We start from the raw sequence: 22,624 nt of genomic DNA, 5'->3' as shown, positions 1-22,624 counted from the left end.
CTAAATGTCATTTTCTTCTCTTTTGGTTTGAGGGGAGGTTATGTTTTCATTTCATGGTTATGGGTAATTGTTTACATGCTATTTCTCATTGGTGTTATACTGTGCTGTTGACAAAAAGTTTTATTATGCAGCAAATATTCCTACTTATATTACCATTGTGAAATTAAGGTTTCTTAATTAAGGCTCCTATATAAGCATCTGCACACATAGCCTGTAAAAGATCTATTGAATCCTACATTCAACCAGCAGTTTAATCTAGGCTGTTAAAGGAAAATTAGAATGCTCATTTAGACAATGAAATGTTTATGTTCAACAGAATTATTTGTATGATTGAACTAAATATGCAAGTTAACACAAATAAAAACAGGAATAAAAGTTCAAAAGCTTATTCAGACTTCCAAAAGTTTATTTAATTTTTCCAAAGACAAACCCCAAATTTAATCATGAAAAAAATGAGAAAAAACAAAACTAAACATTACAAAGTGGAGACAAGAATGCCAAAATACCTATAAATATCTAAAGGCATAATGAGATAGTAAACTCTCCTAATACCTGCAGTAGCAAAGATTTACAACCCAGCACACATTTTGGTCTGTACAAATAATTATTTCCAGGTGACCATTCCAACATTTCACTGATGACTTAGTCTAAGCAAAGGTGCATTTATTTATTCATTCAGTTATTTATCTTCTTCTGATGCATGTTTTTCTTTTTTTATATAAGAGATAACTGGCCTGAATGACAGGGACACAATAATTTAAAGTAAACGCTGTTGCCACTGAAATCAATGAAGCACACTAATGAATATGACATTTCCAGTGGCAGTGCCAATCCCATACATTTCAACAATCTGTTAAATTTAACAGCGGCAGAACACAACCTGGGCTGTTGGCCAGCTGTTCCAAAAGGTTAGCACAAACCACAGAACAATTAAACAGTTTGCAACTATAGCAAACAGAGGCCTAAAACATACCATAGAACCAATCCTTCAAGGTTAAACAGGACACTATTGGGTAGTGTATTGCAAAAAAGTGCAAATCTACAAAAGAGCAACAGTATTGGTCGCTCTTCTCCTAATCCAAGGTTTAGAAGACAAGAAAAAAAAAAAAAAAAACAGGATGATGCAAGCCAGCCCTGAAATCAGTAATTAAAATTGTAATAGGTTAACCCAGTAAACTTCATGTAACCCACGCAATTTAGAAAAACAAGAGTAAGACTTATAAGACTGATGTTTCACAGGCTCATTGTGTTGTCACCCCCCACCCCATTCATTTTTCTTTTTACCCCTCCAGATGCTAAATATCCGACTGGTTCAGGTTGACTTTTGATGGTAAAGGCCCGGCTTCTTCCTCAGCCACAGAACTGATGATCACCAGAGAGGAGGCTGGGTACGGGGTAAGCTTCTGGTCCTTCATGTACTCCATGTCACCATAGATGCTTAACTTCTGCAATTCAGTTTAAATATATTGTTAGATACAACTAAATATCCATTTCCTTAATTGAGCTTGCTTCTTAAATCCCTAAATAGAAAGGGACGCCCACCCCTTAATACGATTGTACAAATCAAAGTCACAGCTTGAAAAAAGGAGGTGCGTCTTAAAAAGGGGTCCTGGTGGTGCAGATAAAATTATCATATAGCCTTGCATTAACACAGGAGTTTATCTTACCTCAGCTGGGACATACTGGTCCACAGCAGTAGCGACTGTTGCACAGCAAATCCAGATCAGTACCAGAACCGACAGCACTAGAGTGGTTGTCAAGATCCATCCGGGCAGCCAGGGGTTTCTAATGCGGCACAGAGCACAATACAGATACACGGATAACACACTTATATTCTACCAGACGGGTTTAGTGTGTTGTGAAACTGCACAAACAAGATTGTTTCCTCAGGGTTGTAATTAAAGTAAATACAGACATTTAAGCAGGATCGGAGGGGACTTTTAAGTAATCCTCCCACTTACTCTCTCACTGATTATACTGAGAGTAGCATTATTGATCTCCAGACAAGCTGCTACAAGTGGCAAAGACCAGCTCTAATCCCGATGTAGTCTGGGGATCTGTTTTATATAAAAGATCCATTTCCCTTTGAGGGCACTAAAGCTTAAAACACTTAACAAATAATGCATAACTAAAGGAAAACATTATGACAAGTATCCTTTATAGCTTTAGGTTAGTACAAATTGCATTTGTTCAATTAAACTGTACTTCTTATCCCTTTCATCAAAATGTTCTCTGTGGAAAACCAACCTTGAAAGACAGCTAAACAAGTTGTAGTCATCGTCCACATCATTGTTATCCAGGTAAACATTAGTCTCACGTTCTTGTACAAATCCCTTGTTGTAATCTTTAAAGATTGGGCTGTCAAGGTGTTGATCTGATTATACATGAAACACACAAGCCAAAATGATAAATACACAAAATCTATCTCAAAACAGTTAGAAATATGATAAGATAAATAAGTCAACTCAATATAAAACACGTATTGCTGAAAAAGAGCAGGTAAATATACTTTAGTAAAGAAAATTCAAGATGACCATGTAAACAAAACCACAAATGGAGTACATCCAACTTTTCTACAGACTTACAGGAGGTCTTTGCAGGAGAGGTTTCCTTCAGCTCATCTTTCTGAAGTTCAAACTGAGGAATGAACTGGATCTGTGGCTCAGTCTGAGGGGGAGCAAACAAACACATCCAGGTCACAAACGTATTTGTTCAAAGAATCATTAAGATCAGAATTTCAAAAGCATCTACTGCGATGTATTGTTTGTTTTGGTGCATGCGTCTTTTGGCATCTCTGTAAGGGTGCAGAGCTTCTGTGCTCACTCACAGATTTAAAGATCTCCCGTTTTTGTTTTTCTAACTCGCATTACCTGAAATATAACCACCTTCCCATCATCCGCCTGCAGGTAGAAAGTCCATGAGGAGGTAATAAAATTGTGGGCAGAACTCATCATGTCATTCCAGAATCCTCTCACAAGGGTCAGAGGATACAGAAGGTGAATCCTGGGCATCATTGCCAATAACTGCAAGAGAAAGACACTTTAACAATTGCTTAAATCGGTTACACAAGACAATCTCTGAAACCTCTCCAATATGAAGACTCTCAACGATCTGCAAGACCTCACCTGCTCCTGTCTCTGCTCAGCAAAGGGCAGCTGGCTCTGACACCCCAGGTTGCAGGCATACTGCTCTTCTGACTGCATGTAAGCCTCACGGCAAGCTAGTGCAAGAGGTCAGGAAATACAATCGCATTAAAGCCAGACAGGAGAGCTAATGCAAACGAAGCTGGAGGCTGCATGAAACATGACTTGGTCAGATGGATGACAGTTGGTTTTAGGATGTGCACCTTTAATTCGGTTTTATTCAGCCTGCAGGTCTACAGTAAATGGAACAATTAAATGCATGCTGCTTGATATACATCTTGCATCAGTGTGCATGCACGCAGTTTCCCCAGACGGCCACGGACGTCACTGTATTGATGCCAACACAAGTGAGCTGAACAAAGTAACGCACATCAGCACTCACCCGAATCGCACTCGGACTTAGTGTGGTTCAAGTCCTCTCCATCGCCCACAAACTGGCAAATAGAGAAGAGTCGGCATCCTCTTTGGCAGGCATACAGCTCTTCCTCCTACGAGCCAGGCCGCCCAGGACAGGGGAGAGAGAGGGAGAGAGAGAGAAAGTTCAGTCGTTAAAACGCGCTGGTCGCTCCCATTTCCTGATTGACATCAACAACAGAACGGGAACACGTTCAAACGGGCAGGGCGTTACAGAATCAACTGAACAAATGCGTGTGTGTGTGTGTATATATATATATATATATATATATATATATATATATATATATATATATATATATATATATATATATATATATATATAACATGCAATACAGATATCAACCCACATAAAATAATGCGTTACAATGAAGCGTCCGTTTACACATTTGATCGGAGGCAGCCTCGCTATACTGACCCGGGGGTAGGTGTGCAGGCTGTACGTCATCTGGCAGGTCTTATGGCAGGATATTGTATTTCCCAAAACGCCGTCAAATATATCGGGTGAGGCAGCTGCGCACACCAGTAAGCAGCAGAAACTCAAGATAACCCCGGACAACTTCCACACCTCCATCTTTGTTTTGTTGTTCAAAACAAATGCCTTCGCAGTGCGGCTCCTCTGTCTCGCTCGTTTGTACGCCTGGTCGCCAAGCTATCGCGGGAGTTTGCGGCAGATCCGGAGACCGCGGAATGTGGGAGGAGTAACCGGCACGCATTTATTTACGCAGCCAATCACTGCGCAGGGAGGGCTTGTCAATCATTTGTATGCGGCCAATCACCTGCAGGAGACACCTGTCAGGCATTTTTATAGGCGGCCAATCGCCTGTTTATTGATAAAAGTACGTCGGGCGAATAAATGAAGTGGAGGGAGCAAATGTGTGTCACTGTCGAAGTACTGTGCAATTCAGGCGCATCGTGTTAAAAAATGCAATTGTTTTTAAAAGAGAAAGCTTGGAATATGAAATCCGTTTTCCGTTTTATGGATCGGAAGAAAAGAGCCACCAGAACTACATGTAATCCCACAATGCACCGTTTCGGGTAATACGGAAGTTCTCATGGTAAATGGGCGGGGTTTACATAGATGGTCTTTGCAACTACAAGCTGACTGTTTTAAAATCAAACACTGTAATATATCGCGTTGGGAGTAATTTGTTTTTACTTTGAGACATCAGTAGATCATTTAATATATATATATCTTTATGGCTGTTGCTATAATCAGTTTTTCGTGATAGGTATTTTCCTGGTATAACTGGGGTTAGTTGATGCTGCAAATGACAAGTGTGATTCGTTTTAAAAGAAGAATAAAACGAGTATTTGAATTCCAATGTCTGTATAGGTCAACCAAACTGATGGGCACAGCATTACATCCCGTGATTTAGCAGTCCTCAGCTTATTTCTATGTCTGAGAACACAATTGTATTAAAAGAAGCTATATAGTTTTCACAAAATGGACAGGTTTGTTATAAGGCAACCGAAAGGGCAACCAACACAGGAAAAGAGGACAACAGGCAAAGTATACAGACAAGCAACAATAGAGTCTCTCAGGGTAAGTACACATTTACAGTGTCACCTATGTTTTGCATTGTGTTGTCTACAACCATGGTGTGAGAATAAGGGCATCCATTATGACACCATTGGTTTTTATTCCAGAGAGTGGTGGTGATAGAAGACATCGAGAGGTTTAAATCAATGCTGGAACTGTCTGGGCAGACTAAGGAGAACCTGTTACTGGCTTTAACAGAGCTCAACAAGAAAGTGCCATCAAAAGAAGTGCTCCGGTCAACGAAAATTGGTGAGCCCATAGAGTTACAGCTGACCATTTCTCAGATTGGACTCTTCATGCTTTAATACAGTGCTCATTTATCCAAGGGGAGTGTAAATGTGAATATTGTGATTCCTGGAAGAAAACTGTGGCAATGGCACAGCCTATGTGATTGTGTGCCTGTACCTGCTAACTGTGAACCTTCATTTCCAGGTCATACAGTTAATAAAATGCGAAAACATTCAGATCCTGAGGTGTCTGCTCTGGCCCGTGAAGTTTACACACAGTGGAAAACTTTCATAGAAGAAAATGCCAACAAACCTTCCATAGAGGTGCGGTGTGACACCCAGACGGAGGGGCTGAGGAGCAATGCAAGGAAACTGCTGGCAGAATCCATGGAGTTGGAGGTAACTTTTTTTTTTTTATCAATTAAATGCAATAATTATAGGTAAAAAAAAAGTCACTGCAAGAGAAATATATCAATGTAATTTTTTAGTCATCCGACCTTCATGTCTATTTTATCCCATGTTTTAACTCGTGTTAAAATATTCATGAGGATTAAATTAGAAATAAATGTGGGTATATTATTCTTCTTAGTGAAAATTGAAGGGTATATAGGTCTGTGGTCAAATACCCTTATGGTACTGAAAATGTACATGATAGTATTGGAATAAACAAGTAAGAATATGCATTTGACACATCAAAACAAGGTGGGTTCCCATGTGACTGTTAAAAATGAATAGCTAAATAATGTGTACAGCTTCTAAGTTAAAGCTCACAGCACTTACTGTGTTCTCTATTTGTTCTTTCAGATCGATCATGCCCTTATCGAAAACATTGAGAGAGAGGTTTTCCATCAGTGTTCTCGCCTCATCAACGGGGCGTACCGCCGGACTGTGAGGGCACTGGTGTTTGCCCTAAAACACAAAGCCGATATTCGCACCCAGGTCCGAGACAGCAAGCTGCCAGTCAACCAGCTTGTCAAGTCCCACAAAAAACAGACTTAATGGCACTGACTGCAGGATGTCTGATGGAAAGAAATGGGTTTATGCTGCAGGATTTCAGATGCAGCATAACTTAAAAAGCACAAATGTGATCCGGAGCACTGAGATGGCAGTTTTTTAATATGTTTTACTTTTAGGTTGTTAATAAAATACTTATTTTTTTTTAATGTATGTTGTGTGTTGGTTTATTTGAGCTCCAAAATGAACACCAAATCCTGACACCATGGATAGGGGAATAAGGGGGAAAACATTTTCAACACAAAGCAAATGCAATATATGATCTACATACTGTTGAAATGAAGATGAAACCTGCATTGTGAACGCTAGGTGGTGCTGTGTGCCATTGAAATAGTGAACAATGGGCATTTTCAAAGAGTCACAATCTACTAATATTGCTAACACATGTAACCCTAGAGTCAGACCTCATCCCCAATCTTAGTCCAAGGCTTTCCTTAACCACAACCCTGTTTAACCTTACCTAGTCCAACAGGTAAGCATTGCCAGTAGGGGCTGTGCTTGTCCTGCACTTTGCTCTTTGTATTATAGGATTGCAGGATAGCAGAAGTGGCTGACTTTACAGTGTACATCTCTAGAAATGTGTGTTCATTTCTCTCTGATGAAGGTGTATAGCAATGAGTCAGTTTGGATGGTAATGGGTTATTCCAAAGAGTTTGAGTGTATTGAATGGTGTGTAGGTCCAAAGTCGTTTTACTGTTATTAATTTATTGAAACCATAAACTGTGATCTTAAATTACCAAAAGCGCTAAGCATATAATAAGGATTTTAAAGGCCTGGTTTCTCAATAAAAGTAACTGATCAGACTAGGCATCAGAGATTCCTCCAATTTAGATGAATTGTACATGCAAGGGTAAGTGTCTCAATTACTAGGATACCAAGAGCAAAATTGCCTTCTGTTGCTATAATGTTGGACCTACAAGCTTTGATTAACTAGCTGAATGAACAAAGGCTATATTCAGCATGTACTTCATCTTGCTAGGCAATGTAAACACATAGTACTGGATTCTGTCATGCAAACACTACTGCACCTTGAATTCACAAATTGGCTAGATTCATAGTTATTGTATTACTTTAATGTATGCTCACAGAAAGTGCTGTACTCCACCAACTAGTTTCCACTACTGAAATACATGATTGATACTCCGACCTTTAAAAATCACCATTAAGGGGGATTCACGGCTCCATGAAGGCAGAAATAATCAACTTAGTTAAGAATACAGAGTGAACACCAGTGATTTGAAAACTTGTAAATCCGAATGAGTCCTGGGTAAGGAGAAGCATGAGGAGAAAGAAATAGTTATTGAGACTTTGTATAATTGTATCTTTGCTGGGGCAATGCATGAGTATATTTTTTAAAGTCAGAATACCCTCATATCTCTGAGAAATTGCTAGATAAAGAACAGACACTTAATATTTGTGGTGCTTTTCTTACTCCAGTGTCAAATTATTTGTTGATATTACAATCATTGTTTATGTTGTTGAATGTTTGCTTTGGTGATTGACTCCCTGTACTCTGCAACTACGTATCTTTAAAGCAGAACTAAGCCAATAATGGCAATTAGCATGAGGATACCAGCTAGAGCACAGATGCTGATGAAGACGATGTCACTGGTGTCCTGTCCGCGGAAGCTGTCGGAATCAGAGGGGTCTGCGTTCTCCCCATTCGCGTTCTCTTTGCCCTGGGCTAGCTGGTTGAGCAGGTCGCGCTCCTCCCCTGTAATGATGTTGACTGAGGCCTCCTTGCGTTTGGGTTCACACAGCACCTCATACTCCTGGATGTTCTCCTGATGTCCATCAGAGAAGTCAATGTAGAGAGTGTTCACCATCATCATGGTGTCGTTCCTTTTCTGCAAAGTGAAAATAAAAGCTCTAATGCTAAATGTGTCAAGATTACAAATCATTTGTACACAGAGACAGAGAGAGAGAGAGAGAGAGAGAGAGAGAGAGAGAGAGAGAGAGATCACTATTGCCTAACCTTGTCAGTCAGGTTTTCATCTCAATTACTTTAAATGTAATTAATCTTCATGCATTATTGATAACGGAGCAGATATTCCTGTTTAAGTTTTGGATTAACCTGAGACTTTGTGCCGCAGGACATGAATCTGGCCATGATCTTGTAGGTCGTTGCTGTCATCTGAGCGGCACAGGTGGGGCTCCCCAGGTAAATATTGTAGCGCTCTAACTGTGGCAGGGCCTGCTGGGGGATATGGATCTGGAAGTCCGTCCTGGAGCAACTCACATTGACTGGAACCACTGGGAGGACAGAAACACAGCAAAACCAACAAGTCAGGACACTGTTTCCCAAGCCCAGTCAGCAGCACACAGTGCCTTCTTTTCTCACCACTTACACTCTAAGAGCTACTAAATCTTCTGTAACAAACTGTTTTTTTAATGAGGGAAGAATTAACCATGAATGTATTTCTTAAGAAGGAAAGAATTAGCATCATCTTAGATATATCACTGGGAATCTGCTGTACTACACACAGAGTGACAACACTGTTGCTGTGGTCGGTGCCCTCCTGTTAGTTACCAGCCTCCACTCCGGCCCCAGGTCAGCTGGAAGCATTGCCAAGCCACTCACCTCCAGTGTAGGACACAGAGAAACCCCTGTAGGCTGAGTTACGGTCAGTGTTCAGGACGACTAGGAGTTTGCTGGATTTGGAGAGCAGAGAGGGTGGCAAATCAGACCCGCACCACCGCCCCAGCAGAGCATCTTGTTCACTGCTGCCGTCATAGACAGCCAGGGAGTCGTAGTCGCAGGCATCGGTCAGACTGTTCCTGTCCTCCAGCCCCATGTCGGAGAAGAACAGCTTGATTCGGTATCCTGTGGCCAGATTCACTGTCCAGTGGCAGTTGATGTTGTTGGGGTAGATATTGGGATACTGAGGGCTAGTGAAATTCCCCTTAATGCCTGTAAGAATTTGCTGGCATTCCCCTGTATTTGAAAATAATAAGAATGAAGGATGAGAAGATGCTAAATTATACACACAATTAAAGAGAATATGGATATATGCATAAAGAATCATTAAACTGTGCAATGGTTATCAATTTCCTGACTTCTGACAAGCCTTGGAAATGAAATCACATGCAAGAATTTGCCAAACAAGATGTCAAGCAAGTGCTGCTTCATTCCTGTGGCCTGGACCCCTACCTGAATAGTAATGAGCTTTGAAGCCCCTGCCTCCAATATTGAAGTCAGATTTGAAGACTACCAGCAGCTGGTTGGAGCTGGAGATGGTATTGGGGGGCCCGTCGCTGCCACAGTAGTTTCCCAGGTGTTTGTGGCTGACCGTGGGGCCGTCGAAGAGAGCCACATAGTCGAAGTTGCACTCCTCGTTATTCTCCAGCTGGAAGTCGAGGAAGACCAGGCTGACGACGGTGCGGTTGGACACACGCACGGTCCAGGAGCACTCGGCACTATTGGGGTAATTATCAGGGTAGTCAGGGCTGGCTATGATGCCCGAGAGACCCATCAGCACTCCTCCACAGACATCTGCCAAGAGCGAACACAGAGACATGTGGAGATGTCAGCTGCTTTAGAGAATCCCAAAGAGCTTCCATTGAAAGATGCTGACACCGATTCTAACCGTTAACTTAACAAGAAATAACAAAACAAAAAATACTCTGGAATCAAATATAACAATCTCAAATGTAGCACCTAAAATATAAATCTCTAACTTAATGTCAATGTAGATAGAAAGAACATAATTACAGGATAAATGTAAGTCAATATTTAACAGACATTTAGATCCCTTTCTTGGATTTTTTGGTGGTCCACAGAACAATTCTGTAAGGATGGCAACCCTGTTGACTCTTGGTCCTTAAGAGCCAAAGAATTAAAGTTTTAATTAACCCGAGCTTTTGACAACTTAATTTAATCAACTATTCACTAACTGATAACAACTGCCACTGTGCGTGCTGAATTACCTTTCTTGTAGCCAACAGAGAAGCCCTCGTGTGCCACATGTCTGTCTGAGTGGAAGATGAGGGACATGACGTGCCAGGAAGAGGTGAACTGGGGAGGAGAGTCGTCCCCACAGAACGTCCCCAGGAGGTTCCCCTCGTCTTCAGAGATGCCATTGTAGATCTTAACGTAATCGTATGCACAGTCATCGTGGTATTCCAGGTCAAAATGGTGAAAGGTGAGCAGGACGGAGGAGCCCTCTGCCACCACGATGAGCCACGCACAGTGTGTGTCGTAAGGGTAGAGACCAGGGAAGTTGGGACTGGATACGTTGCCGTTAGGTGAGGAGAGGATGCCACCACACTTGACTCCTGATTAAGATTTGATATAAATCAAGAACTCAGACAATGCATTTTTTCATGAACATTACATTTTGCACCAGAAGCTTCCAATAGCCTTGAGCTGAAACACCTGTTCAGAAAGTGTTAACTTGTGACCTAGTGTGTATAAAGAGTATTTTTCATATCTGTTGTTTTATTAGTAATCTTAAAACCAGTCAATTTAGCTCTTAAAGCACCGCATAATGAACTAAGATTTGTATTTTTAATGTAACAGGCATCTAAAGAACATGAGTTTAAAGGTCATGAATGAGGATCACTGTTTTATAGATCATTTATTCTTTAACCAGGTGCCAGTTCCCCCCACCAAGCAAAGTAGATGGGCCTGAAATAACAGGAATAAATGAGCCAGATACATTTCAGAAAGGCTCTCTTCACATACGTCTGCTGGCCCTATGCCTTTAGTGCAATGGTGACCCTGGTCAAATTGTGCCCATGTTCCAGTCAGTGCACAAGTACAGATATGCTGTTTAAAGTGATGTTCTGGTGGGTTGACTTTGAACGTTCAAGTCTGGCCAGTTCCCCTGCCTGTTCCATTTCAGTAAACATTGCACATGCTGTGTGATCCATTGGGGTTTGGAAACATGTTCAAATACAAGTCTAATATTTTTTATTAAATTGATCATTTAAGTAGGTTTATAATGGAATTATATTATGATTATGTGGATTATTAATTATAATAACTATAAAAGTGGTTACTATTAACATAGCACTTAACCTTACACAACAATCTGTCATCTTATGATACGTTTAAGCCCTCCTAGCTGTCTAGTTGTCCCTCTTATTTAACTCTTGTAATGATTAATTCCTGGCTCTGTCTTTATTTTTGACAATATTTTCTATAGACTCAAGCTGCAATGCTAATTCCATTTTACAGAATATTTAGTTAAAGGGGAAACAGTCTGTATACAGTTACATATTATCCAATCAATTCGAGTACAGCACATGGTTGTTTACAGTATTATCTGATAATCAACCCCATTGCCTTTCATTCAATGTCACTAAAACTGTATCCTGTTTATAACCCTCCCTTTTATTCTTGAGCAAACTGTAAATCTCTTTGTTCCCTTGTCAAGGCAGTATTATTTATTTTAAAGAAAAATAGTAAATTGTATTGTAAGATAAAAGACAAAAGGATTTACAAACACTTCACATTTCAACCGCAGAGTTTATGAACTTATCTACTCCTGTAAAGATCAGAGTTGCCATGATATTCACCAAGATAATCAAACTTTAAACATCTAATATTTAAATATTGCAATACTGCACTGGAGCAAAACAACAAACAGGAAAAATACAGCAACTACTTTTTGACAAATACAGTATATCACATAGCCTGATCATCAGGTTAAAGTTAATAATTTAAGATTAAATGCTTTGCTTACATTTCAACCAATTTAGTAGTATAATTAAACCATCCCTGCGATCACTTCAACTGTGGGATTAAAAATATGTGCCATATTAACTAACAATATGTTTTCAGTCTGGCCTAAACGTCTTGACAGAGGGTACCATAAAATATTTTTTTCCTTCTCACATTAGTTAGTGTGCCATTTGATTAATGAAATCCTCTACAAATAAGGAAGTCTTACCTTTTTTTGACACAGCCTTGCTAAACACATAGAGAAACTGAATGAAGATGGCGATCCTGAATGACATGTTTTGGTTTTGGTTTTGCCGACTTCAGCACAGTAGTCGTAGTCCCTGACGAAGCAAAGAGAAAGGTAATATTTAACTGTATAGTTCCAAAAAGCAGCTCATGGTTGTTGAATTAATAGTGTGATGAATAATGAATTGCTGGTTTGAATTAGTAATCCAATATGCCCCTCGCCTCCTCCACTAAATTTTAATGAACTGTATCAAATATCCATGTGATTTACACGGTTCTAGATGCCATGTCGGTACACTCTGTTTAGAGCAAAAGCATAAATGTTTTATAAATGTGACAAAAGGTTGACACGGGTCCTCTGTGGAACAGATAAAGACAAGTCTGTGCTCAGTCGCACCAGGCCGCAGGTGTTGTTGATGACTCACAGGAACAAGTGCCCCCCCGATACAAAGCAACAAGGGGGCCAGTGGTCTGAGTCAGCTGCTCTGATGGTTGTCTGGAGATCACTGTCAGGTGTTGAGCCACCACTGGGGCATAGCTGACAGACGAGCCTCTCATTTGAATTAGCAGGAGTTGGTTTAAACAACGCCATCTTAGACAAGCACTGTCTCTGTATTTCTTAGTGAATTTCATGGGTTTGGTCTGCTGCTCTTGGTCAAAGAAGTTCAGCCTGGGACATGTGCACCACTTGTAAGACATTATGCAAATATGAGGTAAATAATGATAACAGAACAGGGGAAAAGTGTCATATAGGAATATGGGAGAGAAAGTTTATTTTTCATTGCAGAAAGTTACTCTGTTCACACATAACTATTTTCTTGGGGCACGGTCAACGCTCATTGGCTGCTTCTGGGTTAGCCCTCATTTGTGACCTGTTTCAGACCACACCCTCAAAGAAAGCTACAACTGCAATACTGACACCCTGATATATTACCAAAAAAACCCGCTTTATTTCCTGACTTGGGAGGCAGCAGTGTTGTAGAAGCTGTTTTGTTTTTTCCAGGTCTCTATGACTGTTTCTTTTACTGCTCCATTTACTTTGCAAGCCATATTAAACAGGTTTTGTTTAACCAGAAATCCACTATATGTCAATCTAACATAGGTGTAGTGTTTACACAGCAGTAACTCTGCACTATAAGCCTAAGTCAAAGGGCTTGTGACTGCTGGGTCAGAAAGTTGTTCTTGTTTTAGTTTTTTGTGCGTGTTTTTAGTTTTTGTGTTGTGTGCGTGTTTTTTTTATTTAATTCTTTCTTATAAGGGCTATGAATATGCAGCATATCACACTTTTAAAAACTTTACATGAGAACCAGTCAGCTGTTTATGAAACAATTCCAGATTTGCAAGCGAGAATAAACAGCAAATGTTTTGACTCTTTTACATAGAATATGGATAGAATGTCCTATATGTGCTTTAATATTTGGACAAAATGGGATGTATAGCTTGGACACAGAGCACCAAAACAAAGTCACAATTACAATATAAAACTACTACTATGACTAATGGTAATAATAATAATAATAATGTTTAATCCTGAAATGGCACTTGGGCAGCGCTGTGTCACGTGTACAGTCCTACTCTGACTTTAAGTGTTTACAAAGACACAGCCCTAGCAAGGCAAAAGGGTGAAGTTAAATGAGTAACAGAACATTATAGCATTAGCAACCCAGGAGCACACAAGCATGCAGTGAGGGGTGGCACATATTAACAACACAGAAGCCACTATCACACTGACTGGAGCCCAGGCACACAGCATTGGTAGGCAATCTTTTTCACTTCTTTCAAATCTACTTACTGCTACTATACGTTGCTTATGGATCAGGAAATGTAATTAGGTCTACAGGAGCTCTGGTGCAAAAAGAGAGACCTGAATTTAGCATTTTTCACTTGGCAGTTCTGCATGGAAAAAGTTGAGTCTTAGATTTATTGCCATTGTTTAAAGCACCATCGAGTATATAGAAAGTTGCAGACAATTATGTACACATGTTTATTTTCACAATGCACTTTATATTATTATCACTCAGAATAAGTGGATTTGCAAGACATATGACATGTATTTTCCAACTGCAGTTTGCAGTTGTGCTGGGAATAATTGTGTATTGTTTCAATGTTCTGGTACTCGAGTTTTGATGCCTTGAGTAATATATATTCCATTCAACCACAAAATGGAGTATTGGACTGTTCCATGAAAAAAAGGAACATGCATTTCTGACTGCCAAAGTATTTTGTTCAGGAATGAATAACTCAAAAGACCAGATGCTTTCAAGAGGCAACAAGGTCATATCCAGAACGCCGGACAAGGAGAAGAAGGACAGAGGCCATCACATTGTCAAAGAGGTGCATATTTCAGCAAAACCAGCATTTCTAAACTACAAACCAGTTACCACTTCAAATGATCAAGAAAATCATTCTGTCAAAATACGAATTACTGCGCTCACTAATGAACTTAAATGTAGCAGCTTGGTCATTACTGCAGAAATATAGGATCACATAACAGAGACATTTTGTGTCATCTGCTTCAGTTTGGTGGGGTTCCAGTTCTCTGATTTAATATGCATAGGAACAAATATATTAAAGCAGTCAATCTTGGAAATGCAGACTAAGACCAACATACAAAACAACTACGCAGCCAAAACAACAACAGGCAAACAGTAATTTTCTGCTTCACTTCACACCGCCTTAACCATGCTACCCCAATGTAATTCTGCTGTGACAATTTCACCAGAAAACATCTGGGTCACAGTATACACTTTTGCATAACTACTTTTTGAAAAGTTTCCTCAGAACGAATGTATGACCTACAAAATAAATATGCATGTTCTGGCCAACACATAACTACCCGGCCACTTACTGCTATTTCCCTCAGTGTCCCAGATCTCAAAGTGTGGAGTAAACTGTCATTAGGATCTGTAATTGGTAAAAAGAATACATTTGGAATTTGGAATAAAATCGCAAGTCTAAAGGATTTAAGAATATAAAACCTGAGTTGAATAGAGTGGAGAGATTGTTTCTTTCATGCAGCCAAATCAAATCTCACTGTTCGTTTTTGTCCCGGGGCAGCCCTCAGTTGTGTCGGCTCCCTCCGTGGGCTACAGGCCCTCCAGAGTGGCCCCTGCCAGGGCTGTGGACAGTGGGACCATCACCCTGAAGGGACTGCTGGCCGCACAAAGGTTCACCAAGAGCCTGAAGGTAATAATGCACAAGAAAAAATATAGTAATAGATTTTCCTGGTATATTTTGTTATTTTATTATAACATTGACCATGTTCATTAATCAAAGTATTATAATTTTTGTTAATTGATGTGACTTGCAGGAGCGGACAGCTTTAAAAATAGCCACCAAGAAAAGCAGCGGGTCCCACCTGCATAAGCCTGCCCCGGTTACTGATGAAAGGGTAAGCTTTGATACAAGAACAGGAATGCCTATTGATCTAGACACAGGGTGGGGACTGCTTTCTCAAGTGTGCAATTTCAATGGCAAACAACTGCATTCAGGATTTTGTGAATGAACCAAATATTTGACTTAAAGTCTCATAACTAAAATATCTGATGTATTTTCGTAACTATATCAGTGATCCGACTGTACAATAACATGCTACATTAGTTACTACACATTTAGATTGGAGGTGCATTTGTGTACATTGTAGCCACAGCCAACAAGAAATAACATTGAAATTATGTACAGAAACTATTTATTGGTAGATTCCACCAGGCCCAGTGAGTAACTGTATTACAGATTCATTCTGCCCTAGAATTTGAATTTCAAATCAAGACTGGAAAACTGATACCACTGATTCTAACACGGAAATTTAAATTTTCCAGGCCAAGCACTGGCACTTCAAATGATAAAAACTGCACATGCAAATATTTGAACAAAAGCAGAACACTATAAAGGGGACTGTAAAAGTTAAACTCAGATGGCACACATTAATCTATGACAGGGAGCCACAAGCTGTCAACTGATAACCTCTGAGTATAGGTCTGGCACAAGATGCAAATGTAGACTGTAAAACACAAGAACAGTCTTTAGTTACCATGCAAGTGCTCGAGACTTTCTTGTGTTCAAAATGTCTTAAAACATGAAGTATTTTTTATAATGTTACAAATCCACTTATCAGCAGCTGAAGAACGTTCGTTTTCTTTGATTTCTGTCCCTTGAGTGAATGTCTTGCATCCCTTAGATTAAGGTGATAAACAACTTTATAAATTCATGATAAAAAAACTTCTATCATTAAAGCAGTTCCAAGAGGAAGAAGACGTACAAATAGTGTGCTGTGATCCACTTTATAGTGGAGAAGGGAAGAACAAACACATTCACTTCCAGTCATCAAACCTCTTCCCCTTCTACTTCCTCCAGGTCCCTGACACCTCCTCCAGACCCCAAGAGAAGTTCTCCTGTGCTCAAGCCCAGCAGTTGGTGAAGGGCTTATTGTGGTCTAAGTTGGAGGGAGTCTCCTATGAGGCCAAGCTGTGCACCAGGTTGACCCAGGAGCTGAGCGAAGAGCTGAAAGGTCTAGTGAAGACAGTGTGCCCACCGCGGTACAAGATGGTGTGTGTGGTCACCCTAGGTAAGAAAGCCAGGGAGGATATCTTGGTGGCCAGCCGCTGCCTGTGGGACCCCCACGCAGACAGCTACACCTCCTTCACCTACGAGAGCACCACCCTGTTCTGTGTGGCCACCGTCTTTGCAGTGTACTGCGAGTGAGCAGCTCCACAGACAGGCCGCAAACTCAGACACACCAACAACCAAAATAACAGCCATTCAAAATACGTGGAAAATATCTCCTGCCTACACCGTCCGGTGAAAGGGCTACAGCACGGACCTCACTCCTTGCTTGGTTTTAAAATTTTCTAAAATCTCGATAACGGGTGAAGGTTAAAGTCCATAAACTCTGGGTTTGTTTCCCTATCAGGATGATGACCTGTATCTGAGTTGATATTGGGATACGATATGCACAAAACAGATGGTTTTCTTAAAAGCGAACACAAGCTTACCTCAAACCGCAGAGCTTAAGCCAGCATTTATATGGAATCATGTACAAAATCCAAAATATGTGACCCAGCCGTGATATTTGTTCATAAAGAGCAGTACTGTAATCAGGGATTGTTATTCAAGCTGACATCTGTGCCCCCAGGGCAGCAGGCCAAACACTCCAATAAAAGACTTCATACAGGTTTGCATGGTTTAATAAAAAGAATATTGTTTTTATTATGCAGAAAGGAATGCAGCATATTAAAATGTAAAAGATCCTCAAAGTTCACCCGCATCTCCTTTGAATTAAGCATGGAAACATCTGATGGAAAGACGAAAGTTGAAAACTTTCACAAGCTCAGGCCGCTGCAGACCTGAGAAACGCACAAGACCAGCAGTGCCTGTGAGCAGTTCAGTTGAGCGGTTGAATTTACTCCAAACGAAGGTGTTTATTTTTCTAGTTGTTACAGGTCTCATTATACAGGAGCTGCTCTTATGTACTTTACTATAATTAAGTGAGTTAATTCTTCATATTAACCTTTGGTACATGTGATATTGTGCTGATAGCCACAACAGCTACCAAATTGTGCTATTGAGAAAAGCAGTGTTTGCTTTGGAGAACAGTGACATTTCAGCACACAGATCTGAAGTGTGTAAGTGCAGAGGTTATCCATAATTACTGCAAACAGGTGGTAATAGAACTCTGCCAGTACTTGTCTAGACATGCAACTCATCAGAGTCATTCAAAGTGTTTTGCTATAACCACAATACATAATTCTATTGGACAGTATAAGCATCAGTCTATGGCAAACTGGTACAATGAATGTTACCTGCACTGCGGTATTTGTAAACCCTTTCCAACTTATAATGATTAGCATACTTTATAGCCCAGTTAGGAAACCACTCCTTATCCAGTCATCATTAAATAACTGTACAGTAATGCATACTGAAGGTATTGCAAGATTCAAGTTCAAAAACATCTACATTAAGTTTACAAAATATATATGATTAAACATTAATTTCCAATCAGATCATTTTTTAATTCTTCTGAATTGCCAATTGTTTTTATCCCCCTAATGCATCTCATTGTGCTGTAAGATTTCTCCCTTAATCCTCACTTCCACCTGGCTTTAAAACCTAAAACAGGACTCCTCTTCCAATCCTAATTTCCGCAGAAGGTTGAATGTGTCTTCATTGAAGGCTATGGAGCCACATATTACTGCAAAGGGTGGTTTCTTACAACACTTCACCAAAGCCTTCAGCACCTCCAGGTTCAGTCGGCCCAGGTGTGTCTTCTCACGGTAACTCCAGGGAAGACTGTCAAGGTTTTCCTCCTGTGTGAGAATGAGAACCAACAAGCGGTAAAGCTGTCCGAGACTCACCTTCAGCAACAATGTATGTGGACGTCTGTTTCTGCGGCAAATTCTCTCACCTCGCTAAGCACAAAATAAGTGGTAATGTTCCAAAACCGTGACTGTTCCTGCAGAAAGGATCTCATATAGATGTCCTTATACGTCCTGAAGCAGCCCACCAGTGTGACAGATGTCTCGTCCTCTTTGTCGTCTGTTATGTGCTGGATGAGGGGGATCATGGGTGCTATCCCAGTGCCTGAAGCAATCATCAGAAGCTGTCCATACTGGAATGCAAGAAACAATGGACGTTTACAACTTTAACCATTCTGTCCGGGGCCTGATGACTGGACTGTACCGAAACAACTATCACAACACGTGGGTAATGTTTTGTGCTGTTCTGAAATTAAGTTACTGTCAGTGAAACACACATTGTATTGTTGTATATCTTTATTGTAATTGTGAAAGCTAGGAACAAGCCACAAATCGTTCTAAGAGCCATGACAGACCGTATTGGGCTTATAGAGAAAGCCTCCAAATGGGCCGCGCCACTGGACAAGATCTCCTTCCTTCCAAGTCTGTATATAATGTGACATCAGCCCTTCTGTGTAGACCTGGGGAAGAGCAGACATCAAGCTGAACTCACTGGATATTAAAGTTAAAGATGAACACCCAACCATAGATATACTACATGTTTGAGAAAAAATACAATTCAGTTGAAAAAAAAAGTTTGTGATTTCTCCTAAAACACAATTCCAAAAGTCACAGCAGCTTGAATATTATTATTTATTTTTTTTTGGCCTAGATAACCTGGGCACCTAAACAATTTGCTGTCAATAAATAGTAAGAAATACTTTGACAGTCATTCATTGAAAATCATATACTTAGTTAAACACCTATAGCGACTAGACCCTAGCCATTACCTTGATGAGAAACTCACAGTACCCCTCTGCACTGACCGGGCTGATGGGAGTGTATGCTCTCTGAACCTCGAGGCCTTCAACAGCACCCCTGCAACACAAATTACACCATTATCAATCACCAACACAGCACTGCCTTTAACACATATCAGGGTGAGATTTTCTCCACAGAGCTAGATGTCCAGTATGCAGACACTGTACCTTAACACAAGGTGCTGTCCCAAGCCTAGTCCCAGACTGCCACCAGTTGGCAGCTTGAATCTGTACAGGCACGTGTCGCTTGTTAACACCTCCACAGACTCCAATGGAAAGGCACTGAAAGACTCTGTACTTAGGACTGTGTCATTCCTCGGCTGCAAAGGAAACACAGGAGGTGTCAGTTTCCTAAAGGATGGCTCCTAGTGTCCACGGTGCCATAGCATGTGTTCACCTAGAAACTCCTACATCAGTGGTGGAAACAGCCGATTTCCAATGAGGACGCATATTTCTAGCAGGTGCACAAATCGAAAATTGTGCATCCTCACCCGTTTCAATCCCAGAGACCCACTGAAATAGATCTGTGATTGACCAGCACCAGAAACAGCGTCTAGTTTGCATGTATAATCTCAGTTGATATGTGTTTTTCGCTGGAGATATGTGGTTGTGAAGCAAAGATATGTTTGAGTCCAAATCTGCCTGATTTCATGGATTTCATGGAGATTTTGAGCTAAATTTAAATTTTAAAAATCTTTGGGGGGAGGACCACCAGACCCCCCGCCCTGAATTCATCAATCCTCTTTGCCCTCAATTTTGAACAGTGGACAGTGATAAAGGGAAGTGATTAAGACTTCAACCTAGTAAGACATGAAATGCTTGAAAAGTTTCTACTATGTTTATCTACACTCACCTAAAGGATTATTAGGAACACCATACTAATACTGTGTTTGACCCCCTTTCGCCTTCAGAACTGCCTTAATTCTACGTGGCATTGATTCAACAAGGTGCTGAAAGCATTCTTTAGAAATGTTGGCCCATATTGATAGGATAGCATCTTGCAGTTGATGGAGATTTGTGGGATGCACATCCAGGGCACGAAGCTCCCGTTCCACCACATCCCAAAGATGCTCTATTGGGTTGAGATCTGGTGACTGTGGGGGCCAGTTTAGTACAGTGAACTCATTGTCATGTTCAAGAAACCAATTTGAAATGATTCGACCTTTGTGACATGGTGCATTATCCTGCTGGAAGTAGCCATCAGAGGATGGGTACATGGTGGTCATAAAGGGATGGACATGGTCAGAAACAATGCTCAGGTAGGCCGTGGCATTTAAACGATGCCCAATTGGCAACTAAGGGGCCTAAAGTGTGCCAAGAAAACATCCCCCACACCATTACACCACCACCACCAGCCTGCACAGTGGTAACAAGGCATGATGGATCCATGTTCTCATTCTGTTTACGCCAAATTCTGACTCTACCATCTGAATGTCTCAACAGAAATCGAGACTCATCAGACCAGGCAACATTTTTCCAGTCTTCAACTGTCCAATTTTGGTGAGCTTGTGCAAATTATAGCCTCTTTTTCCTATTTGTAGTGGAGATGAGTGGTACCCGGTGGGGTCTTCTGCTGTTGTAGCCCATCCGCCTCAAGGTTGTACGTGTTGTGGCTTCACAAATGCTTTGCTGCATACCTCGGTTGTAACGAGTGGTTATTTCAGTCAAAGTTGCTCTTCTATCAGCTTGAATCAGTCGGCCCATTCTCCTCTGACCTCTAGCATCAACAAGGCATTTTCGCCCACAGGACTGCCGCATACTGGATGTTTTTCCCTTTTCACACCATTCTTTGTAAACCCTAGAAATGGTTGTGCGTGAAAATCCCAGTAACTGAGCAGATTGTGAAATACTCAGAGCGGCCCGTCTGGCACCAACAACCATGCCACGCTCAAAATTGCTTAAATCACCTTTCTTTCCCATTCAGACATTCAGTTTGGAGTTCAGGAGATTGTCTTGACCAGGACCACACCCCTAAATGCATTGAAGCAACTGCCATGTGATTGGTTGGTTAGATAATTGCATTAATGAGAAATTGAACAGGTGTTCCTAATAATCCTTTAGGTGAGTGTATATGCCTACAATAATCTTTACCAAATTACCACAATTAAAAGTGGTCTGAAAGTGCTTTAATACTTAATATTTACATCTATTTAAACATTTTATTTGGAGGTGTTTTTGTTTTCCCCCTCTGGAGTCCGGACCTTGACCAAGAAATTTGGACCCTGACAAAAAATAATTGACTACCCCTGTCCTAGAGTAATTTAGTGTGGTGCACCGTGGTAAAAATAAAGTAAGATGTAGTGTGGTGTAGATTAGTAATGTGTAGTTTACCATGGTACAAAAATGGTCAAGTGTAGCGTACCATGATAAAAACATGGTTCCAATGTGGTAATATTTTGGTAAACTAATGGTATTATCAATGTGAAATCATAGTAAAAATGTTATTTACATGGTACAACCATAGTTGAAACGTGAGAAAAAACATGGTGAAATGCAAGATTATAAAGTGTCTTACAGGACCAAAAATATGTTAATACAAACATGTTAAATGTCATATTAAGAGCCTTACCTGCCCCCTACAAACACCCACTGCCCCCTAAGACACAATACTGTAGGCTGCGTTTCACCCCGATGTATTGATCATTGGAAATCGCACTTTAGAAAGAACAGACTCCCACATGCCCAGTCAGACACACGCACTGGAGCTGCTGCTCACCCCTGCCGCCCGGTCCTCGGCGAGAAGGGACCGGTCTCTGCTCTCTCTGGCCCGGGTCCATCTCTCCAGGTCCCGCTCGTAAGTGTCAAACACGCACGGCCGAGGACAGCGGCTCCTGCGGCCTCAGCCGGAGCCAGTCCTCCTCCTCCTCCTCCTCCTCCTCCTCCTCAGCCCGGCACTGCATCTGCTGAGGAAGCGGCGCCGCGGATGCCTGTCAATAACGCCGCTGACAGCCCGTCAAGGGATCATCTACAACTTACAACATGTTTACATAACGTACGATCTTTTAGGAGACTTCCAAAACGAAAGCTGAACTTAAACAGAATATACTGTTGTATGTTGATGTTTTTAATGTGCGTTAAATACAAATAGTGTATGAGCGGTGT

The 22,624-nt window shown here is 40.9% G+C and overlaps 5 protein-coding genes across 5 annotated transcripts; 2 read left to right on the top strand and 3 right to left on the bottom strand.

Moving 5' to 3' along the window:
• Positions 1-385: 385 nt before the first annotated feature.
• On the bottom strand, positions 386-4,212 carry tmem59 (transmembrane protein 59). Its single transcript, XM_066692519.1, has 8 exons — positions 3,976-4,212; positions 3,526-3,631; positions 3,126-3,220; positions 2,871-3,023; positions 2,586-2,667; positions 2,248-2,374; positions 1,668-1,785; positions 386-1,445 (listed from the first exon to the last, which is right to left on the bottom strand). The coding sequence occupies exons 1-8, from the start codon at positions 4,129-4,131 to the stop codon at positions 1,296-1,298; spliced, it is 987 nt and encodes a 328-aa protein (XP_066548616.1). The 5' UTR covers positions 4,132-4,212; the 3' UTR covers positions 386-1,295.
• A 194-nt stretch (positions 4,213-4,406) lies between these two features.
• On the top strand, positions 4,407-6,490 carry tceanc2 (transcription elongation factor A (SII) N-terminal and central domain containing 2). The gene is made up of 5 exons (XM_066692522.1): positions 4,407-4,595; positions 4,894-5,103; positions 5,208-5,349; positions 5,533-5,726; positions 6,132-6,490. The coding sequence occupies exons 2-5, from the start codon at positions 5,005-5,007 to the stop codon at positions 6,324-6,326; spliced, it is 630 nt and encodes a 209-aa protein (XP_066548619.1). The 5' UTR covers positions 4,407-4,595; positions 4,894-5,004; the 3' UTR covers positions 6,327-6,490.
• A 902-nt stretch (positions 6,491-7,392) lies between these two features.
• Positions 7,393-18,553, bottom strand: cdcp2 (CUB domain containing protein 2). The gene is made up of 7 exons (XM_066692517.1): positions 18,461-18,553; positions 12,236-12,347; positions 10,269-10,616; positions 9,493-9,834; positions 8,923-9,276; positions 8,416-8,594; positions 7,393-8,188 (listed from the first exon to the last, which is right to left on the bottom strand). The coding sequence occupies exons 2-7, from the start codon at positions 12,300-12,302 to the stop codon at positions 7,871-7,873; spliced, it is 1,608 nt and encodes a 535-aa protein (XP_066548614.1). The 5' UTR covers positions 12,303-12,347; positions 18,461-18,553; the 3' UTR covers positions 7,393-7,870.
• LOC136714893 (dynein light chain Tctex-type 4-like) lies at positions 13,910-17,425 on the top strand. The gene is made up of 5 exons (XM_066692521.1): positions 13,910-14,007; positions 14,483-14,586; positions 15,310-15,438; positions 15,563-15,643; positions 16,606-17,425. Exons 2-5 carry the CDS (start codon positions 14,485-14,487, stop codon positions 16,951-16,953), a joined length of 660 nt encoding a protein of 219 aa, XP_066548618.1. The 5' UTR covers positions 13,910-14,007; positions 14,483-14,484; the 3' UTR covers positions 16,954-17,425.
• On the bottom strand, positions 17,424-22,469 carry LOC136714892 (NADH-cytochrome b5 reductase-like). The gene is given in 7 exon segments (XM_066692520.1): positions 17,424-18,554; positions 18,653-18,856; positions 19,079-19,183; positions 19,493-19,580; positions 19,691-19,842; positions 22,239-22,338; positions 22,340-22,469. Coding segments are annotated over 7 exon segments (936 nt in total). The 5' UTR covers positions 22,423-22,469; the 3' UTR covers positions 17,424-18,350.
• Between the last annotated feature and the right edge of the window lie 155 nt (positions 22,470-22,624).

Source organism: Amia ocellicauda, chromosome 19, assembly GCF_036373705.1.
Source record: "Amia ocellicauda isolate fAmiCal2 chromosome 19, fAmiCal2.hap1, whole genome shotgun sequence".
Classification (NCBI taxonomy): domain Eukaryota; kingdom Metazoa; phylum Chordata; class Actinopteri; order Amiiformes; family Amiidae; genus Amia; species Amia ocellicauda.
Note: the sequence above shows the minus strand (reverse complement) of the source record. Positions and strands in the feature narration are given on the sequence as shown.

Bases quoted from the DNA above. Each gene is read 5' to 3' on its own strand.
- tmem59 (XM_066692519.1), bottom strand. From the start codon at position 4,131: ATGGAGGTGTGGAAGTTGTCCGGGGTTATCTTGAGTTTCTGCTGCTTA. The intron at 1,786-2,247 runs GTTGGTTTTCCA...GTGCCGCATTAG, and splicing joins TTGTTTAGCTGTCTTTCAAG to AAACCCCTGGCTGCCCGGAT. The intron at 1,446-1,667 runs GTAAGATAAACT...ACTGAATTGCAG, and splicing joins ACCAGTATGTCCCAGCTGAG to AAGTTAAGCATCTATGGTGA.
- tceanc2 (XM_066692522.1), top strand. From the start codon at position 5,005: ATGGACAGGTTTGTTATAAGGCAACCGAAAGGGCAACCAACACAGGAA. The intron at 5,350-5,532 runs GTGAGCCCATAG...CTTCATTTCCAG, and splicing joins GCTCCGGTCAACGAAAATTG to GTCATACAGTTAATAAAATG. The intron at 5,727-6,131 runs GTAACTTTTTTT...TTGTTCTTTCAG, and splicing joins CAGAATCCATGGAGTTGGAG to ATCGATCATGCCCTTATCGA.
- cdcp2 (XM_066692517.1), bottom strand. From the start codon at position 12,302: ATGTCATTCAGGATCGCCATCTTCATTCAGTTTCTCTATGTGTTTAGC. The intron at 9,835-10,268 runs GTAATTCAGCAC...CGCTCTTGGCAG, and splicing joins CTCTGTTGGCTACAAGAAAG to ATGTCTGTGGAGGAGTGCTG. The intron at 8,595-8,922 runs GTGAGTGGCTTG...CTGTCCTCCCAG, and splicing joins CTCTGTGTCCTACACTGGAG to TGGTTCCAGTCAATGTGAGT.
- LOC136714893 (XM_066692521.1), top strand. From the start codon at position 14,485: ATGAATAACTCAAAAGACCAGATGCTTTCAAGAGGCAACAAGGTCATA. The intron at 14,587-15,309 runs GTGCATATTTCA...GTCCCGGGGCAG, and splicing joins GCCATCACATTGTCAAAGAG to CCCTCAGTTGTGTCGGCTCC. The intron at 15,644-16,605 runs GTAAGCTTTGAT...TACTTCCTCCAG, and splicing joins CCCCGGTTACTGATGAAAGG to GTCCCTGACACCTCCTCCAG.